Source organism: Ranitomeya imitator, chromosome 3 (genome assembly GCF_032444005.1).
Source record: "Ranitomeya imitator isolate aRanImi1 chromosome 3, aRanImi1.pri, whole genome shotgun sequence".
NCBI lineage: Eukaryota > Metazoa > Chordata > Amphibia > Anura > Dendrobatidae > Ranitomeya > Ranitomeya imitator.
This window is the reverse complement of record NC_091284.1, coordinates 472,836,694-472,860,295: the sequence shown is the minus strand read 5'-3', so window position 1 is coordinate 472,860,295 and position 23,602 is coordinate 472,836,694. Positions and strand designations below refer to the sequence as shown.

General features: G+C 40.1%; 2 protein-coding genes across 2 annotated transcripts in view; one reads left to right on the top strand and one right to left on the bottom strand.

Annotated features, from left to right (window-relative positions):
• The window catches only part of DERL2 (derlin 2), a 28,213-nt gene extending 14,269 nt beyond the window's left edge, over positions 1-13,944 (bottom strand). The window contains exon 1 of the mRNA XM_069757482.1: positions 13,789-13,944. Within this exon, the coding sequence (XP_069613583.1) occupies positions 13,789-13,881 (93 nt within the window). The 5' untranslated portion in view covers positions 13,882-13,944. The remainder of the gene's footprint in view (positions 1-13,788) is intronic.
• Positions 13,945-14,279: 335 nt separating this feature from the next.
• MIS12 (MIS12 kinetochore complex component) lies at positions 14,280-23,142 on the top strand. The gene is made up of 2 exons (XM_069757480.1): positions 14,280-14,396; positions 20,033-23,142. The coding sequence occupies exon 2, from the start codon at positions 20,049-20,051 to the stop codon at positions 20,676-20,678; it is 630 nt and encodes a 209-aa protein (XP_069613581.1). The 5' UTR covers positions 14,280-14,396; positions 20,033-20,048; the 3' UTR covers positions 20,679-23,142.
• Positions 23,143-23,602: the final 460 nt, after the last annotated feature.

Here is a 23,602-nt window from a genome sequence, read left to right as displayed (position 1 = left end):
CAAGGTGTAGCTGTGTGCAGTATATAATATATGTATACATACACATATATAGGTACATTATATACACAGTAGTAGTGTCTCCATGTGACAGCACAAGGTGTAGCTGTGTGCAGTATATAATATATGTATACATACACATATAGGTACAGTATATACACAGTAGTAGTGTCGCCATGTGACAGCACAAGGTGTAGCGGTGTGCAGTATATAATATATGTATACATACACATATATAGGTACATTATATACACAGTAGTAGTGTCTCCATGTGACAGCACAAGGTGTAGCTGTGTGCAGTATATAATATATGTATACATACACATATAGGTACAGTATATACACAGTAGTAGTGTCGCCATGTGACAGCACAAGGTGTAGCTGTGTGCAGTATATAATATATGTATACATACACATATAGGTACAGTATATACACAGTAGTAGTGTCGCCATGTGACAGCACAAGGTGTAGCTGTGTGCAGTATATAATATATGTATACATACACATATATAGGTACAGTATATACACAGTAGTAGTGTCGCCATGTGACAGCACAAGGTGTAGCTGTGTGCAGTATATAATATATACATATACACATATAGGTACAGTATACATACAGTAGTAGTGTCACCATGTGACAGCACAAGGTGCAGCTGTGTGCAGTATATAATATATGTATACATACACATATATAGGTACAGTATATACACAGTAGTAGTGTCGCCATGTGACAGCACAAGGTGCAGCTGTGTGCAGTATATAATATATGTATACATACACATATAGGTACAGTATATACACAGTAGTAGTGTCGCCATGTGACAGCACAAGGTGCAGCTGTGTGCAGTATATAATATATGTATACATACACATATAGGTACAGTATATACACAGTAGTAGTGTCGCCATGTGACAGCACAAGGTGCAGCTGTGTGCAGTATATAATATATACATATACACATATAGGTACAGTATACATACAGTAGTAGTGTCACCATGTGACAGCACAAGGTGCAGCTGTGTGCAGTATATAATATATGTATACATACACATATATAGGTACAGTATATACACAGTAGTAGTGTCGCCATGTGACAGCACAAGGTGTAGCTGTGTGCAGTATATAATATATGTATACATACACATATATAGGTACATTATATACACAGTAGTAGTGTCTCCATGTGACAGCACAAGGTGTAGCTGTGTGCAGTATATAATATATGTATACATACACATATAGGTACAGTATATACACAGTAGTAGTGTCGCCATGTGACAGCACAAGGTGTAGCTGTGTGCAGTATATAATATATGTATACATACACATATATAGGTACATTATATACACAGTAGTAGTGTCTCCATGTGACAGCACAAGGTGTAGCTGTGTGCAGTATATAATATATGTATACATACACATATAGGTACAGTATATACACAGTAGTAGTGTCGCCATGTGACAGCACAAGGTGTAGCTGTGTGCAGTATATAATATATGTATACATACACATATATAGGTACATTATATACACAGTAGTAGTGTCTCCATGTGACAGCACAAGGTGTAGCTGTGTGCAGTATATAATATATGTATACATACACATATAGGTACAGTATATACACAGTAGTAGTGTCGCCATGTGACAGCACAAGGTGTAGCTGTGTGCAGTATATAATATATGTATACATACACATATATAGGTACAGTATATACACAGTAGTAGTGTCTCCATGTGACAGCACAAGGTGTAGCTGTGTGCAGTATATAATATATGTATACATACACATATAGGTACAGTATATACACAGTAGTAGTGTCGCCATGTGACAGCACAAGGTGTAGCTGTGTGCAGTATATAATATATGTATACATACACATATATAGGTACAGTATATACACAGTAGTAGTGTCGCCATGTGACAGCACAAGGTGTAGCTGTGTGCAGTATATAATATATACATATACACATAGGTACAGTATACATACAGTAGTAGTGTCACCATGTGACAGCACAAGGTGCAGCTGTGTGCAGTATATAATATATGTATACATACACATATATAGGTACAGTATATACACAGTAGTAGTGTCGCCATGTGACAGCACAAGGTGCAGCTGTGTGCAGTATATAATATATGTATACATACACATATAGGTACAGTATATACACAGTAGTAGTGTCGCCATGTGACAGCACAAGGTGCAGCTGTGTGCAGTATATAATATATGTATACATACACATATAGGTACAGTATATACACAGTAGTGTCGCCATGTGACAGCACAAGGTGCAGCTGTGTGCAGTATATAATATATACATATACACATATAGGTACAGTATACATACAGTAGTAGTGTCACCATGTGACAGCACAAGGTGCAGCTGTGTGCAGTATATAATATATGTATACATACACATATATAGGTACAGTATATACACAGTAGTAGTGTCGCCATGTGACAGCACAAGGTGTAGCTGTGTGCAGTATATAATATATGTATACATACACATATATAGGTACATTATATACACAGTAGTAGTGTCTCCATGTGACAGCACAAGGTGTAGCTGTGTGCAGTATATAATATATGTATACATACACATATAGGTACAGTATATACACAGTAGTAGTGTCGCCATGTGACAGCACAAGGTGTAGCTGTGTGCAGTATATAATATATGTATACATACACATATATAGGTACAGTATATACACAGTAGTAGTGTCGCCATGTGACAGCACAAGGTGTAGCTGTGTGCAGTATATAATATATACATATACACATATAGGTACAGTATACATACAGTAGTAGTGTCACCATGTGACAGCACAAGGTGCAGCTGTGTGCAGTATATAATATATGTATACATACACATATATAGGTACAGTATATACACAGTAGTAGTGTCGCCATGTGACAGCACAAGGTGTAGCTGTGTGCAGTATATAATATATACATATACACATATAGGTACAGTATACATACAGTAGTAGTGTCACCATGTGACAGCACAAGGTGCAGCTGTGTGCAGTATATAATATATGTATACATACACATATATAGGTACAGTATATACACAGTAGTAGTGTCGCCATGTGACAGCACAAGGTGTAGCTGTGTGCAGTATATAATATATGTATACATACACATATATAGGTACAGTATATACACAGTAGTAGTGTCTCCATGTGACAGCACAAGGTGTAGCTGTGTGCAGTATATAATATATGTATACATACACATATAGGTACAGTATATACACAGTAGTAGTGTCGCCATGTGACAGCACAAGGTGTAGCTGTGTGCAGTATATAATATATACATATACACATATAGGTACAGTATACATACAGTAGTAGTGTCACCATGTGACAGCACAAGGTGCAGCTGTGTGCAGTATATAATATATGTATACATACACATATATAGGTACAGTATATACACAGTAGTAGTGTCGCCATGTGACAGCACAAGGTGTAGCTGTGTGCAGTATATAATATATGTATACATACACATATAGGTACAGTATATACACAGTAGTAGTGTCGCCATGTGACAGCACAAGGTGCAGCTGTGTGCAGTATATAATATATACATATACACATATAGGTACAGTATACATACAGTAGTAGTGTCACCATGTGACAGCACAAGGTGCAGCTGTGTGCAGTATATAATATATGTATACATACACATATATAGGTACAGTATATACACAGTAGTAGTGTCGCCATGTGACAGTACAAGGTGCAGCTGTGTGCAGTATATAATATATACATATACACATATAGGTACAGTATACATACAGTAGTAGTGTCACCATGTGACAGCACAAGGTGCAGCTGTGTGCAGTATATAATATATGTATACATACACATATATAGGTACAGTATATACACAGTAGTAGTAGTGTCGCCATGTGACAGCACAAGGTGTAGCTGTGTGCAGTATATAATATATGTATACATACACATATAGGTACAGTATATACACAGTAGTAGTGTCGCCATGTGACAGCACAAGGTGCAGCTGTGTGCAGTATATAATATATACATATACACATATAGGTACAGTATACATACAGTAGTAGTGTCACCATGTGACAGCACAAGGTGCAGCTGTGTGCAGTATATAATATATGTATACATACACATATATAGGTACAGTATATACACAGTAGTAGTGTCGCCATGTGACAGTACAAGGTGCAGCTGTGTGCAGTATATAATATATACATATACACATATAGGTACAGTATACATACAGTAGTAGTGTCACCATGTGACAGCACAAGGTGCAGCTGTGTGCAGTATATAATATATGTATACATACACATATATAGGTACAGTATATACACAGTAGTAGTGTCGCCATGTGACAGCACAAGGTGCAGCTGTGTGCAGTATATAATATATGTATACATACACATATATAGGTACAGTATATACACAGTAGTAGTGTCGCCATGTGACAGCACAAGGTGTAGCTGTGTGCAGTATATAATATATGTATACATACACATATATAGGTACATTATATACACAGTAGTAGTGTCTCCATGTGACAGCACAAGGTGTAGCTGTGTGCAGTATATAATATATGTATACATACACATATAGGTACAGTATATACACAGTAGTAGTGTCGCCATGTGACAGCACAAGGTGTAGCTGTGTGCAGTATATAATATATGTATACATACACATATATAGGTACAGTATATACACAGTAGTAGTGTCGCCATGTGACAGCACAAGGTGTAGCTGTGTGCAGTATATAATATATACATATACACATATAGGTACAGTATACATACAGTAGTAGTGTCACCATGTGACAGCACAAGGTGCAGCTGTGTGCAGTATATAATATATGTATACATACACATATATAGGTACAGTATATACACAGTAGTAGTGTCGCCATGTGACAGCACAAGGTGTAGCTGTGTGCAGTATATAATATATACATATACACATATAGGTACAGTATACATACAGTAGTAGTGTCACCATGTGACAGCACAAGGTGCAGCTGTGTGCAGTATATAATATATGTATACATACACATATATAGGTACAGTATATACACAGTAGTAGTGTCGCCATGTGACAGCACAAGGTGTAGCTGTGTGCAGTATATAATATATGTATACATACACATATATAGGTACAGTATATACACAGTAGTAGTGTCTCCATGTGACAGCACAAGGTGTAGCTGTGTGCAGTATATAATATATGTATACATACACATATAGGTACAGTATATACACAGTAGTAGTGTCGCCATGTGACAGCACAAGGTGTAGCTGTGTGCAGTATATAATATATACATATACACATATAGGTACAGTATACATACAGTAGTAGTGTCACCATGTGACAGCACAAGGTGCAGCTGTGTGCAGTATATAATATATGTATACATACACATATATAGGTACAGTATATACACAGTAGTAGTGTCGCCATGTGACAGCACAAGGTGTAGCTGTGTGCAGTATATAATATATGTATACATACACATATAGGTACAGTATATACACAGTAGTAGTGTCGCCATGTGACAGCACAAGGTGCAGCTGTGTGCAGTATATAATATATACATATACACATATAGGTACAGTATACATACAGTAGTAGTGTCACCATGTGACAGCACAAGGTGCAGCTGTGTGCAGTATATAATATATGTATACATACACATATATAGGTACAGTATATACACAGTAGTAGTGTCGCCATGTGACAGTACAAGGTGCAGCTGTGTGCAGTATATAATATATACATATACACATATAGGTACAGTATACATACAGTAGTAGTGTCACCATGTGACAGCACAAGGTGCAGCTGTGTGCAGTATATAATATATGTATACATACACATATATAGGTACAGTATATACACAGTAGTAGTAGTGTCGCCATGTGACAGCACAAGGTGTAGCTGTGTGCAGTATATAATATATGTATACATACACATATAGGTACAGTATATACACAGTAGTAGTGTCGCCATGTGACAGCACAAGGTGCAGCTGTGTGCAGTATATAATATATACATATACACATATAGGTACAGTATACATACAGTAGTAGTGTCACCATGTGACAGCACAAGGTGCAGCTGTGTGCAGTATATAATATATGTATACATACACATATATAGGTACAGTATATACACAGTAGTAGTGTCGCCATGTGACAGTACAAGGTGCAGCTGTGTGCAGTATATAATATATACATATACACATATAGGTACAGTATACATACAGTAGTAGTGTCACCATGTGACAGCACAAGGTGCAGCTGTGTGCAGTATATAATATATGTATACATACACATATATAGGTACAGTATATACACAGTAGTAGTGTCGCCATGTGACAGCACAAGGTGCAGCTGTGTGCAGTATATAATATATACATACACACATATAGGTACATTATATACACAGTAGTAGTGTCGCCATGTGACAGCACAAGGTGTAGCTGTGTGCAGTATATAATATATACATACACATATAGGTACAGTATATACACAGTAGTAGTGTCTCCATGTGACAGCACAAGGTGTAGCTGTGTGCAGTATATAATATATGTATACATACACATATAGGTACAGTATATACACAGTAGTAGTGTCTCCATGTGACAGCACAAGGTGTAGCTGTGTGCAGTATATAATATATGTATACATACACACATAGGTACAGTATATACACAGTAGTGTCTCCATGTGACAGCACAAGGTGTAGCTGTGTGCAGTATATATGTATACATATACACATATAGGTACAGTATATACACAGTAGTAGTGTCGCCATGTGACAGCACAAGGTGCAGCTGTGTGCAGTATATAATATATACATATACACATATAGGTACAGTATACATACAGTAGTAGTGTCACCATGTGACAGCACAAGGTGCAGCTGTGTGCAGTATATAATATATGTATACATACACATATATAGGTACAGTATATACACAGTAGTAGTGTCGCCATGTGACAGTACAAGGTGCAGCTGTGTGCAGTATATAATATATGTATACATACACATATATAGGTACAGTATATACACAGTAGTAGTGTCGCCATGTGACAGCACAAGGTGTAGCTGTGTGCAGTATATAATATATGTATACATACACATATAGGTACAGTATATACACAGTAGTAGTGTCGCCATGTGACAGCACAAGGTGCAGCTGTGTGCAGTATATAATATATACATATACACATATAGGTACAGTATACATACAGTAGTAGTGTCACCATGTGACAGCACAAGGTGCAGCTGTGTGCAGTATATAATATATGTATACATACACATATATAGGTACAGTATATACACAGTAGTAGTGTCGCCATGTGACAGTACAAGGTGCAGCTGTGTGCAGTATATAATATATACATACACATATAGGTACAGTATATATACAGTAGTAGTGTCACCATGTGACAGCACAAGGTGCAGCTGTGTGCAGTATATAATATATGTATACATACACATATATAGGTACAGTATATACACAGTAGTAGTGTCGCCATGTGACAGCACAAGGTGTAGCTGTGTGCAGTATATAATATATGTATACATACACATATAGGTACAGTATATACACAGTAGTAGTGTCGCCATGTGACAGCACAAGGTGCAGCTGTGTGCAGTATATAATATATACATATACACATATAGGTACAGTATACATACAGTAGTAGTGTCACCATGTGACAGCACAAGGTGCAGCTGTGTGCAGTATATAATATATGTATACATACACATATATAGGTACAGTATATACACAGTAGTAGTGTCGCCATGTGACAGTACAAGGTGCAGCTGTGTGCAGTATATAATATATACATATACACATATAGGTACAGTATACATACAGTAGTAGTGTCACCATGTGACAGCACAAGGTGCAGCTGTGTGCAGTATATAATATATGTATACATACACATATATAGGTACAGTATATACACAGTAGTAGTGTCGCCATGTGACAGCACAAGGTGCAGCTGTGTGCAGTATATAATATATACATATACACATATAGGTACAGTATACATACAGTAGTAGTGTCACCATGTGACAGCACAAGGTGCAGCTGTGTGCAGTATATAATATATGTATACATACACATATATAGGTACAGTATATACACAGTAGTAGTGTCGCCATGTGACAGTACAAGGTGCAGCTGTGTGCAGTATATAATATATACATACACATATAGGTACAGTATATATACAGTAGTAGTGTCACCATGTGACAGCACAAGGTGCAGCTGTGTGCAGTATATAATATATGTATACATACACATATATAGGTACAGTATATACACAGTAGTAGTGTCGCCATGTGACAGCACAAGGTGCAGCTGTGTGCAGTATATAATATATACATACACACATATAGGTACATTATATACACAGTAGTAGTGTCGCCATGTGACAGCACAAGGTGTAGCTGTGTGCAGTATATAATATATACATACACATATAGGTACAGTATATACACAGTAGTAGTGTCTCCATGTGACAGCACAAGGTGCAGCTGTGTGCAGTATATAATATATGTATACATACACATATATAGGTACAGTATATACACAGTAGTAGTGTCGCCATGTGACAGCACAAGGTGTAGCTGTGTGCAGTATATAATATATGTATACATACACATATAGGTACAGTATATACACAGTAGTAGTGTCGCCATGTGACAGCACAAGGTGCAGCTGTGTGCAGTATATAATATATACATATACACATATAGGTACAGTATACATACAGTAGTAGTGTCACCATGTGACAGCACAAGGTGCAGCTGTGTGCAGTATATAATATATGTATACATACACATATATAGGTACAGTATATACACAGTAGTAGTGTCGCCATGTGACAGTACAAGGTGCAGCTGTGTGCAGTATATAATATATACATATACACATATAGGTACAGTATACATACAGTAGTAGTGTCACCATGTGACAGCACAAGGTGCAGCTGTGTGCAGTATATAATATATGTATACATACACATATATAGGTACAGTATATACACAGTAGTAGTGTCGCCATGTGACAGCACAAGGTGCAGCTGTGTGCAGTATATAATATATACATACACACATATAGGTACATTATATACACAGTAGTAGTGTCGCCATGTGACAGCACAAGGTGTAGCTGTGTGCAGTATATAATATATACATACACATATAGGTACAGTATATACACAGTAGTAGTGTCTCCATGTGACAGCACAAGGTGTAGCTGTGTGCAGTATATAATATATGTATACATACACATATAGGTACAGTATATACACAGTAGTAGTGTCTCCATGTGACAGCACAAGGTGTAGCTGTGTGCAGTATATAATATATGTATACATACACACATAGGTACAGTATATACACAGTAGTGTCTCCATGTGACAGCACAAGGTGTAGCTGTGTGCAGTATATATGTATACATATACACATATAGGTACAGTATATACACAGTAGTAGTGTCGCCATGTGACAGCACAAGGTGCAGCTGTGTGCAGTATATAATATATACATATACACATATAGGTACAGTATACATACAGTAGTAGTGTCACCATGTGACAGCACAAGGTGCAGCTGTGTGCAGTATATAATATATGTATACATACACATATATAGGTACAGTATATACACAGTAGTAGTGTCGCCATGTGACAGTACAAGGTGCAGCTGTGTGCAGTATATAATATATGTATACATACACATATATAGGTACAGTATATACACAGTAGTAGTGTCGCCATGTGACAGCACAAGGTGTAGCTGTGTGCAGTATATAATATATGTATACATACACATATAGGTACAGTATATACACAGTAGTAGTGTCGCCATGTGACAGCACAAGGTGCAGCTGTGTGCAGTATATAATATATACATATACACATATAGGTACAGTATACATACAGTAGTAGTGTCACCATGTGACAGCACAAGGTGCAGCTGTGTGCAGTATATAATATATGTATACATACACATATATAGGTACAGTATATACACAGTAGTAGTGTCGCCATGTGACAGTACAAGGTGCAGCTGTGTGCAGTATATAATATATACATACACATATAGGTACAGTATATATACAGTAGTAGTGTCACCATGTGACAGCACAAGGTGCAGCTGTGTGCAGTATATAATATATGTATACATACACATATATAGGTACAGTATATACACAGTAGTAGTGTCGCCATGTGACAGCACAAGGTGTAGCTGTGTGCAGTATATAATATATGTATACATACACATATAGGTACAGTATATACACAGTAGTAGTGTCGCCATGTGACAGCACAAGGTGCAGCTGTGTGCAGTATATAATATATACATATACACATATAGGTACAGTATACATACAGTAGTAGTGTCACCATGTGACAGCACAAGGTGCAGCTGTGTGCAGTATATAATATATGTATACATACACATATATAGGTACAGTATATACACAGTAGTAGTGTCGCCATGTGACAGTACAAGGTGCAGCTGTGTGCAGTATATAATATATACATATACACATATAGGTACAGTATACATACAGTAGTAGTGTCACCATGTGACAGCACAAGGTGCAGCTGTGTGCAGTATATAATATATGTATACATACACATATATAGGTACAGTATATACACAGTAGTAGTGTCGCCATGTGACAGCACAAGGTGCAGCTGTGTGCAGTATATAATATATACATATACACATATAGGTACAGTATACATACAGTAGTAGTGTCACCATGTGACAGCACAAGGTGCAGCTGTGTGCAGTATATAATATATGTATACATACACATATATAGGTACAGTATATACACAGTAGTAGTGTCGCCATGTGACAGTACAAGGTGCAGCTGTGTGCAGTATATAATATATACATACACATATAGGTACAGTATATATACAGTAGTAGTGTCACCATGTGACAGCACAAGGTGCAGCTGTGTGCAGTATATAATATATGTATACATACACATATATAGGTACAGTATATACACAGTAGTAGTGTCGCCATGTGACAGCACAAGGTGCAGCTGTGTGCAGTATATAATATATACATACACACATATAGGTACATTATATACACAGTAGTAGTGTCGCCATGTGACAGCACAAGGTGTAGCTGTGTGCAGTATATAATATATACATACACATATAGGTACAGTATATACACAGTAGTAGTGTCTCCATGTGACAGCACAAGGTGCAGCTGTGTGCAGTATATAATATATGTATACATACACATATATAGGTACAGTATATACACAGTAGTAGTGTCGCCATGTGACAGCACAAGGTGTAGCTGTGTGCAGTATATAATATATGTATACATACACATATAGGTACAGTATATACACAGTAGTAGTGTCGCCATGTGACAGCACAAGGTGCAGCTGTGTGCAGTATATAATATATACATATACACATATAGGTACAGTATACATACAGTAGTAGTGTCACCATGTGACAGCACAAGGTGCAGCTGTGTGCAGTATATAATATATGTATACATACACATATATAGGTACAGTATATACACAGTAGTAGTGTCGCCATGTGACAGTACAAGGTGCAGCTGTGTGCAGTATATAATATATACATATACACATATAGGTACAGTATACATACAGTAGTAGTGTCACCATGTGACAGCACAAGGTGCAGCTGTGTGCAGTATATAATATATGTATACATACACATATATAGGTACAGTATATACACAGTAGTAGTGTCGCCATGTGACAGCACAAGGTGCAGCTGTGTGCAGTATATAATATATACATACACACATATAGGTACATTATATACACAGTAGTAGTGTCGCCATGTGACAGCACAAGGTGTAGCTGTGTGCAGTATATAATATATACATACACATATAGGTACAGTATATACACAGTAGTAGTGTCGCCATGTGATATGGTAATATATGTATACATACACATATAGGTACAGTATATACACAGTAGTAGTGTCGCCATGTGACAGCACAAGGTGCAGCTGTGTGCAGTATATAATATATACATATACACATATAGGTACAGTATACATACAGTAGTAGTGTCACCATGTGACAGCACAAGGTGCAGCTGTGTGCAGTATATAATATATGTATACATACACATATATAGGTACAGTATATACACAGTAGTAGTGTCGCCATGTGACAGTACAAGGTGCAGCTGTGTGCAGTATATAATATATACATACACATATAGGTACAGTATATATACAGTAGTAGTGTCACCATGTGACAGCACAAGGTGCAGCTGTGTGCAGTATATAATATATGTATACATACACATATATAGGTACAGTATATACACAGTAGTAGTGTCGCCATGTGACAGCACAAGGTGCAGCTGTGTGCAGTATATAATATATACATACACACATATAGGTACATTATATACACAGTAGTAGTGTCGCCATGTGACAGCACAAGGTGTAGCTGTGTGCAGTATATAATATATACATACACATATAGGTACAGTATATACACAGTAGTAGTGTCTCCATGTGACAGCACAAGGTGCAGCTGTGTGCAGTATATAATATATGTATACATACACATATATAGGTACAGTATATACACAGTAGTAGTGTCGCCATGTGACAGCACAAGGTGTAGCTGTGTGCAGTATATAATATATGTATACATACACATATAGGTACAGTATATACACAGTAGTAGTGTCGCCATGTGACAGCACAAGGTGCAGCTGTGTGCAGTATATAATATATACATATACACATATAGGTACAGTATACATACAGTAGTAGTGTCACCATGTGACAGCACAAGGTGCAGCTGTGTGCAGTATATAATATATGTATACATACACATATATAGGTACAGTATATACACAGTAGTAGTGTCGCCATGTGACAGCACAAGGTGCAGCTGTGTGCAGTATATAATATATACATATACACATATAGGTACAGTATACATACAGTAGTAGTGTCACCATGTGACAGCACAAGGTGCAGCTGTGTGCAGTATATAATATATACATACACACATATAGGTACATTATATACACAGTAGTAGTGTCGCCATGTGACAGCACAAGGTGCAGCTGTGTGCAGTATATAATATATACATACACATATAGGTACAGTATATATACAGTAGTAGTGTCACCATGTGACAGCACAAGGTGCAGCTGTGTGCAGTATATAATATATGTATACATACACATATATAGGTACAGTATATACACAGTAGTAGTGTCGCCATGTGACAGCACAAGGTGCAGCTGTGTGCAGTATATAATATATACATACACATATAGGTACAGTATATACACAGTAGTAGTGTCGCCATGTGACAGCACAAGGTGCAGCTGTGTGCAGTATATAATATATGTATACATACACATATATAGGTACAGTATATACACAGTAGTAGTGTCGCCATGTGACAGCACAAGGTGCAGCCGAGTGTAGTCTAATAATATATATTTATATCACACACACACACACACACACACACACACACACACACACACACACACACACACACACACACACACACACACACACACGGCTTCTCTCTAGGAGACGGTCCCTGCGGTCTGTGTCAGTCTGTCCCAGGACATAGGTCTTTCCCACCATTGCACTGGTGGCGCTCCGCAGGACACCATGGTCCCATCAGTGTGGGGCAGACACACCACATTAGGGCGCCCCTCTCTGTCCGGCACTTACCACTACAGCTGTGGTGAGCACACAGGCCGTGGTATACGCTCTGGTCACAGGCGGTATCTGCATATACTCCTGCCGGAAGGTCTGGTACGCCATCTTGCTGCCTCCGCTCTCATCTCCGCCTCGTCCAGACCTAGTACATCATACAGAGACATTCAAATGCCGGAACATCTGCTAACCAATGGCCGCGAGTCTACCATCGTATCCTCCTCCTGATTGGCTACTTGTTCTGTCGCTTCCGCCCACAGTGTGTAGTAATGTCACGTCTGCACGCCATTGGTCCGCGTTGTACATGTTTGTAAAACCTGATTGGTGGGAAGGCTGGCCGGCCCGGCTCAATGAGGTCAGCCTCCGACGCCGTTACAAGGACTGTGGGGAGTGTACAGCTGTCCGTCACTGGGAACTAGCCATCATCAGCAATGAGACGCACGGTGCCAGGATCAAAGATGGCCGCGCTCGTCTCAGACGTCTACTGGTGACGTGGCCTAGAATGATCGGGATTGGTCGCCTACCGTGACGCGTACGGTTTGGTTTTGAAGCTGTTGTTTCTCAGTCGGCGGGAAGTTGAGACGTGACCGGAGAGCGCTGTGTGCGGCGGAGTATGAGGCCAGGTAAGGGGCGCTACACTGGCAGCCATACAGGTGCCCCTACTCCTCCCTGCCTGGTGGAAGGCCACGCCTGAGGTACAGCCCGGTGAGGGCCTCACACAACAGCCGAGACTGAGGAGATGACTCCCGGGGCAGTGAGCGGCCGGCATGTGCTGCTTTGTACCAGGGTGTGCCCCGCCGCCCTCCAGCCATTGTGTGTGGGACTGGCAGGGCACAGCGCTCACCAGCCGCCACACAGTCTGTCAGATGTAGTGCTCTTTTATAATGGTATTGCCAAAGGGGCGTGGTCCACAGGGGACTGATGTAGAGCAGCCCCCCAAAAAACCTATAAAAACCCTATGAGCCACTCCCCCTTGGTAAAGACCATTACAAAGCTGCACTACATGGGAAGGCCCAGATCTAGAATCATATAAGTGGATTTAACCTAAAAAAAAATAAGTGAATCATCAGGAATAAAGTATGAGGAAAGAGCGGCCACTGTTACCATAGTGATGGCGCCCTGCTACCTGTCAGCGGATTGTGCCCAGTAACCTGCACAGTGCCAGGTCGGGCCATTATACTGACTACACTGATGCCTGGTGATGAAATCCATCTTGTGGTTGTTGGTTAATCATTATTTGTAGTTTTCAGTTAACCCCTTAAAGGGAACCTGTCACCCCGAAAATCGGGGGTGAGGTAATCCCACCGGCATCAGGGGCTGATCTGCAGCATTCTGTAATGCTGTAGATAAGCCCCCGATGTTACCTGAAAAAGGAGAAAAAGACGTTAGATTATACTCACCCAGGGGCGGTCCCGCTGCTGGTCAGGTCGGATGGGCGTCTCCGGTCCGCTGCGTCGCCTCCCATCTTCTTTCCATGACGTCCTCTTCTGATCTTCGGCCACGGCTCCGGCGCAGGAGTACTTTGCTCTGCCCTGTTGAGGGCAGAGGATAGTACAGCAGTGCGCAGGCGCCGGAAAGGTCAGAGGCTCGGCGCCTGCGCACTGCAGTACTTTGTCTGCCCTCAACAGGGCAGAGCAAAGTACGCCTGCGCCGGAGCCGTGGCTGAAGATCAGAAGAGGACGTCATGGAAAGAAGATGGGAGGCGCCGCAGCGGACCGGAGACGCCCATCTGACCAGACCAGCAGCGGGACCGCCCCTGGGTGAGTATAATCTAACGTCTTTTTCTCCTTTTTCAGGTAACATCGGGGGCTTATCTACAGCATTACAGAATGCTGCAGATAAGCCCCTGATGCCGGTGGGATTACCTCACCCGCGATTTTCGGGGTGACAGGTTCCCTTTAACCTCCAAGGGTGGTTTGCACGTTAATTACCGAACCAATTTTTACATTTCTGACCACTGTCCCTTTACGAGGTTATAACTCTGGAACGCTTCAACGGATCCCGCTGATTCTGACATTGTTTTCTCGTGACATATTGTACTTCATGATAGTGGTAAAATTTCTTTGATATTACCTGCGTTTATTTGTGGAAAAAAAAAAACAGAAATTTGGCGAAAATTTCACAATTTTTCAACTTTGAATTTTTATGCCCTTACATCACAGAGTTATGTCACACAAAATAATTAATAACATTTCCCACATGTCTACTTTACATCAGCACAATTTTGGAAACAACATTTTTATTTGTTAGGGAGTTATAAGGGTTAAGTTACCGTTACACTTAGCGATTTACCAACGATCACGACCAGCGATACGACCTGGCTGTGATCATTGGTAAGTCGTTGTGTGGTCGCTGGAGAGCTGTCAAACAGACATCTCTCCAGCAACCAATGATGCTGAAGTCCCCGGGTAACCAGGGGACCTAAGCAGGGCCGCGCTTAGTAACCCGATATTTACCCGATATATTGACGTCGGGGAACGTGACAGACATCGGATTGTAAGTATGTAGTGTTTGTTTTTTTTACATTTACAATGGTAACCAGGGTAAATATCGGGTTACTAAGCGTGGCCATGCTCTTAGTAACCCGATATTTACCCTGGTTACCAGTGAACACATCGCTGGATCGTTGTCACACATGCCGATTCAGCGATGACAGCGGGTGATTAGCGACCAAAAAAAGGTCCTGATCATTCCCAGCGACCAACGATCTCCCAGCAGGGGCCTGATCGTTGGTCGCTGTCACACATAACGAGATCGTTAGCGGGATCGTTGCTACTTCACAAAAAGCAACGATATCGTTAAAGAAATCGTTATGTGTGACTGTACCTTTAAAAGTTGTGGTCCGGTCCGGCGCCTCCCATCTTTTTACGATGACGTCCTCTTCTAGTCTTCACGCTCCGGCGCAGGCGTACTTTATCTGACCTGTTGAGGGCAGAGCAAAGTACTGCAGTGCGCAGATGCAGGACCTCTTTATACCGTTCCGCCTTTGGTAAAATGGATAAAGCAGTTTTATTCTTCGGGTCAGTACGATTACAGCGATATATCATTTATTTAACTTTTTAATGTTTTGGTGCTTTTATACGATAAAAACTATTTTATATGAAAAATAATTATTTTTGCATCGCTTTATTCTGAGGATTACAACTTTTTAAATTTTTTTTTCCGCTGATGATGCTGTATGGTGGCTCGCTTTTTGCGGGACAAGATGACGTTTCCAGCGGTATCATGTTTATTTATATCCGTCTTTTTGATCGCGTGTTATTCCACTTTTTGTTCGTCGATATGATAATAAAGCGTGGTTTTTTGCCTTTTTTATTTTTTACAGTGTTTACTGAAGGGGTTAACTAGTGGGTCAGTTTTATAGGTCTGGTCGCTACGGACATGGCAATACTAAATATGTGTACTTTTATTTTTTTTTATTATTTACATTAAGAAATGTATTGGAAATATATATATGTATATATATGTACACGTATGTATATATATATATATACACATATATATATATATATATATAAAATTTGATCGCAGTGTTCCGGGGGTTAATGTGCCGGGAGCGGTCCGGGGGTTAATGATATGCCTGTGCTCATTATCTAGTAGAGAATTTTTTTTTTTCTCTAGCAAAATGGCGGCGTCTGCACAATAGCATCTATCAGATCGTCAATAGATGCCACTGAGCAGGTGCAACCGGCGCGGTTTTGAGAGAGAATTTTTATTTTTTCAGAATAAATGTATATAACTAAATAAAATAATTAAATACATATTATGCATGTGGTCATGCTGCAGTATAGGCACCGCAATGAATTTGAGGTCCCCCCCCCCCCCCAATACATATATTCATTATGTAAACTAGGGGGCAGGTCAGTGAGGAATAACCGACCTGTCAGAAGCCTTACTGGTGAATACCTAAGCAGAGCACCAAACGCACGCTGTGCACAATCCTGCTGACAGGTTGTTGCAGATGCAAATTTCATTCTCCAGCAGGACTTGGCACCTGCCCACACGGCCACCCTGTTTATAAACAGTATCCCTGTGCTTGATTGGCCTGCAAACTCACCTGACCTTAACCCCATAGATTGGGTATTGTAAAAAGATGAGACACCAGACCCAACACTGCAGACAAGCTGAAGGTGTTATCAAAGCAACCTGGGTTTCCATAACACCTCAGCAGGGCCACAGGCTGATCACCTCCATGCCACGCTGCATTGATGCAGTAATTGATGCAAAAGGAGCCCTGACGTGCATTTACTAAACATACATTTCAGTAGGCCAACATTTCAGATTTTAAAATAATTTTTCAGGCTGGTGTTATAAAGTATTCTAATTTACTGAGATAATAATGACTTTTGGGTTTTCATTGACTGTAAGCCATAATCATTAGTGATGAGCGAACTTGCTCGTTACTCGAGATTTCTCGAGCACGCTTGAATGTCCTCCGAGTATTTTTTAGTGCTCGGAGATTTATTTTTTTCTTGCCGCAGCTGAATGTTTACAGCTACTAGCCAGCATAAGTACATGTGGGGGTTGCCTGGTTGCTAGTGAATCCTCACATGTACTTATGCTAGCTAACAGATGTAAATCATTCAGCTGCGGCAAGAAAAACTAAATCTCCGAGCACTTACAAATACTCGGAGGACACCCGTGCATGCTCGAGTAACGAGTATATTCGCTCATCACTAATAATCATCAACATTAACAGAAATAAACACTTGAAATGGATCACACTGTTCGCAATGACTATATATTGAGTTTTACTTTTTGTATTGAAAAGCTGAAATAAATTAACTTTTTGATGATATTCTAATTTTGTGAGAAGCACCTGTACCTGCCTTTTGGTGCTTAGGCACATTTTTCTTCTTTTCACAAAGTCCCAGATATCTCCTTCAAGGGGGAAAAAAAAAGTTGGAGCCATGAAAGTGTGGACACAGAATAACTATTTTATTCCATGGTATGACACTAGGTGGCAGTACAGGACAGTAGACAACCTTGCTTGTTACTACACTTTTGTGTTCTACAAACTTTGTATTTTTCTGTTCACTCTTGGCCTTCATTCTCTTCCTCTATACACTTTCTATTAGGAGCTTTCATCACAGAGTCTGTCAAAGTTGTAAGCATATAATGGCGGTGGTAAGGTGGAAACCAACAGACCCTCTTGGATCCCATTGACTATATCGGGGGGGGGGGCAATGTTTGTGTCCAACATTTGACAGATTTATAAAGCTATAAATTAAAGAGGTTGTCCACTCATTTATCATTGATGATCTATCTGAAGGACAGGTCATCATTGTCTGATGGGTTGGGTTCCTACACCTGGCACCTGATTTGAATAGAACGCGGATGTGCATTACCTGGCTTAGGCTGCTTTAACACATCCGGTTTTTGGTTTCAGGCTAAATCCGGCAAATTTGCAAAAAAAATGGATCCGGTGTAAATTGTGAAAAACTGATGCACTGGATCCGTTTTTTAGCTGGATCCGGCTCTCTGTACTGCGCATGGGTGAGAGAGAGAGAGAGATCCCATGCCAGAAACAAAAACAAAGCTTCTGGGCATGCTCAATGTATAAAAAACGGATTCAGTCGCCGGATACGTTCATTCACACATCCGTTACATGCGTTTATTGCCGGATCCGTCCCTTCAGGCTTTTTTGCCGGACACAAAAAACGTTGCAGGAGACGTTTTTTGTGTCCGGCAAAAAAGCCTGAAGGGACGGATCCGGCACAAAACGGATGAAACGCATGTCCTTCAGGCACAATCCGGCGCTAATACAACTGTATGGGGAAAAAACGGATCCGGCGTAAGAAAAAAACTGATCCGGATTGTGCCTGAAACTGCCGGATTGTGCCTGAAAGAAAAAACCTGATGTGTGAAAGCAGCCTTAGACCAATATAAGAAGATGGAGGAGCTCTGCAATTGACCATTTCCGGCTGATGGTGGCTGCCAACACAGAACACCTGATTGGCGGGAGTGCCAGGTGTCGAACCATGACCAATCAGACCTTGATGATCAATCCTAGAGAGAGGCCATCAATGATAAAGTAGTGGACAACCTCTTTAAAAAATTTTGGTCCTGTGATTGAACTGAAAAATTGTAATTCATAATGCTGGTGTGAATATAGCCTTAAGATACTTGATATATTTTTAACAACATTGGGAAAAACAAAATGGCCAAATGTGTATTTTGATAATATTATTGTATACTTCATGTCCTAAATATTATGTATGTAAGTCTGATAATCTCCTGATCTGTTCTTCTTTGACAGGTCTCCCGTGGCAAAAATGTCTATTACTCCAATGTGCTATGAAGCCCAGTTTTTTGGGTTTACACCTCAAACTTGCATTCTCAGACTGTACGTTTCAATTCAAGACTACTTATTTGATATGTTGCTGGTTGTGGAAAGCGTGATCCTGAAGAAAATAGAGAAATTTCCTGCCTGTAGGATAACCCCATTGGATGTTCGGGAAGGCACTAAAAAATACTGGACTTTTCTAAAGGAACGCTTCGAACAGTTGTTTCAGAGGATGGAGAACTGCTTATTAAAAATGGTACTGAATGTCCCCAGAAACGTTCTGCTGCAGGAGGACAAAGTCCATGCCGAATACTCGTACAGCAAAGAAAAGTTTGAAACTCTGCAAAGTGAAGACAAGTCACTACATGCTCAATATAAAGCCGAATTGTTTGCCACCCAGGCTCTTTTAGCTGAACTGGAGGAACAGAAGGTGGTACAAGCAGAACTGGGAAAGATACTGACTTGGTTTGATGGTCTGGACAAAATCTGCAGAGAACATGGAAACATTGACCTGTTGGAGAGTTTTGCTTTTATGGTCCAGACATCAAAGAACCTGCAGGGCACAATGAGGGAAATAGATGAAAAGCATAAGAAGCTGAACGTTGATGTAACTCACTAGAAAGCTATTTGGTTCTTTAGTCTAAAATATGTTTTTGCTTTGCTGCATCTTTTTAAATATTGCCGAATCCTTCACCATCACTAACTCTTCTAATATGCTGTAAGTCAAAGATAAAGAGGTGTTATACTATTAAATGGGTGCAGAAGTCAGTATATAATCTATATCTCGGGGTCCTCTACTAGTGGCTCGTGAGCCCATGGTATATGGCTCGCACTTGTCTTCCAGCTTTGTGCATTACTATCAGGTGTCAAGCAGGTGGAGATGGTGACTTTTGTAAGTAGCCTGGCAGAACTGAGATGATCTAGAATTCAGGAGTCCCCAACCTGTAGCTCGGGAGCCACATGTGGCTCGCGGTCCCATGAATTGTGGCTCGTGGCTGTCTGTCTGCTTGGTGCATTAGCTCCAGTTGTAGCAAACAGGTATGAAGAGCACATCTGAAAATGGTGAATTTTGTGAGCAGCCCTGCACAATAGAGCAGATTTGGATGCACATATGCTGGTCTTAGGGGTTTTGAGATTATTTAAGTATGGTACGCTGGAGACAAGATGACACCACCTGTCAGAGGAGGTGTTTGAAGCTGGATGTGACAGTGTCTTGGGAGTGCTTTATAGAAGAATACTGAATGGGGGTATTGTACGAACCCCTGGATCTTTGTATACAGCTTTGGGGTGATTGATTTTTTGTGGAAAAACTTTGGTTACCATTATACCTGGTTGCCACTACTGTGAGGGGGGCAGGAGCTGAATGTGGCTCGTGACCCTCTCTCAGAGCTGAATGTGGCTCTCAAGGTCAGAAAAGTTGGGGACCTCTTATCTAGATGCACATAGACATGGCATGGCAGAACGGGGTAATATTTTAATCTGGAGAAATTATTATTCTTCCAGTTAAAGGGTTACATGAAGCTAGATGTGATGGTATTCTCACGATAATCACTCCCTTGAAAAGGTGGGAACCCCTAGATGTAAGAATACTGCCCATAAAGTTGGGGAGCACATGGTCTGTGTGAATTCTGTAGGAAAGCTTTGACTGTCATTGTACTAGTAACGCGGCCACTGGGTGTTACTACTGTGGGAGAGTGGGCCAGGAGGTAACTACATAGGAGATTCAGACCATGTCTCATAGCTGAATGAACTACCACTCTATATCATAAAAATATCAGCACTGCAGTCTAGAGACGCAGACTGCCACCCAATTCTAGAGCAATTGGGGTAAGTTGACAGTGAATTTCGATGCATATTCTGCTTTCCATTGATTTCAGTGGGAATATTTTACAGAGTAATTCTGCTGCAAATTTTAAATCCACATCATGAATAGAAATTGTTACATGTCACTTATTGACACAGATTCCAAAATGGGTGTCCACATGTGGACTGGCTAGATAGAACACTGCTGCTCCACACCGTGGGGGTCTAAGGGTCAGCGTACCCTAAGGGTATTTGCAGCAGGTATTTCTGCTCCAAAACACTGCAGTTTTAAAGTACCAGAAAAGTGAATGAGATTCCTGAAATCTCATGCACATTTTTATTTTATTTTTCTTCTTGCAGATTTCAAGCAGTTTCAGTTCTATAGCATGCCAATTCTTTCATCATGTTTTACCCATTAAAATAATTAGGGAAAAAAACCCATGTATTTTACGCAGCGCTTTTCCTGCCAAGAGATTTGTTTTTGGTGCAGAAATTGAGAGAGCTGGGGAATGTTGTAATTGTACAGTGTGTGTATATGGGTTTTTATCACATAGTTGATATTTTGTTTCATTTCTTTATATCACACAAACTAGGATGTTAAAATTGCTTTATATGGGTCATTCCATATCAAGTGATCCAAATATGAATGTTTTTTACCTGACGTCTTTAGATTTATTTTTTGTTTTTATGAAGTACAACTTTAATTAATTACAAATTTAAGTTTTTTGAATTTTTTTCTTCATCAGTTAATTTTTTTACAGATTTCTAAAGTTTTGAAAAAGCGTGAATTTTGGCCTGGTATGGCTTTATATTTTTCATCATATCTCCGGCTAGAATTAGGGCAGGTTCACATTGCGTTATGGGCGTCCGTTAGACGGACTACGTTACACCTCGGCATAACGCGGTGTAACTTAGTCCGTTAACGCCGCCATTGAATGCAATGTCGGATGCATCGCTAGCGCACGCCCACAATGGGCGTGCGCTAGCCATGTGCCGTCATTGAGTGACGGACCCAGAGACGCGGGCTGCAGCGTTTCCAGGTTCGTGACCGCTAGCGCAGATAGAGCTAGCAGATGCTCTATAACGGCACTTGCGTTAACAGCAGCCCGTTAACATATGTGTTTTAATGGGCTGCTATTAACGCAATGTGAACCCAGCCTTATGATACAGAGGTGGGAGAGGCATCATTTTTCTCAGAACGGTACCTGCTATCATTTGATTTGATTTCAATTTGATGCGCAATTGTGAAAAAGTGTACGTTTTAAACTTGTGAAACCATGCATGTGTGTTACTTGTGTTCTTGATTATATTTGCACAGGGATTCAACTTGGGATCTATCAAATTTGTAATTTTTTTTAAGCCTTGAATCATCTGATTTTAGGTTTGTGTTTCTTCCTTTTTTCTTTTCAAATTACAACTTATTGAATTCAACATTTATATGTAGCAATAAAGAAACACATAAAACAAATACCGAAGTGCCAGAATAAATACATCTTAAGGTACCTTCACACATAACGATATCGTTGCTTTTTGTGACGTAGCAACGATATCGTTAAGGAAATCGTTCTGTGTGACAGCGACCAACGATCAGGCCCCTGCTGGGAGATCGTTGGTCGCTGAGGAAAGTCCAGAACTTTATTTCGTCGCTGGACTCCCTGCAGACATCGCTGGATCGGCGTGTGTGACACCGATCCAGCGATGTCTTCACTGGTAACCAGGGTAAACATCGGGTTACTAAGC

Coding starts and splice junctions, on each gene's coding strand:
- MIS12 (XM_069757480.1), top strand. CDS start 20,049: ATGTCTATTACTCCAATGTGCTATGAAGCCCAGTTTTTTGGGTTTACA.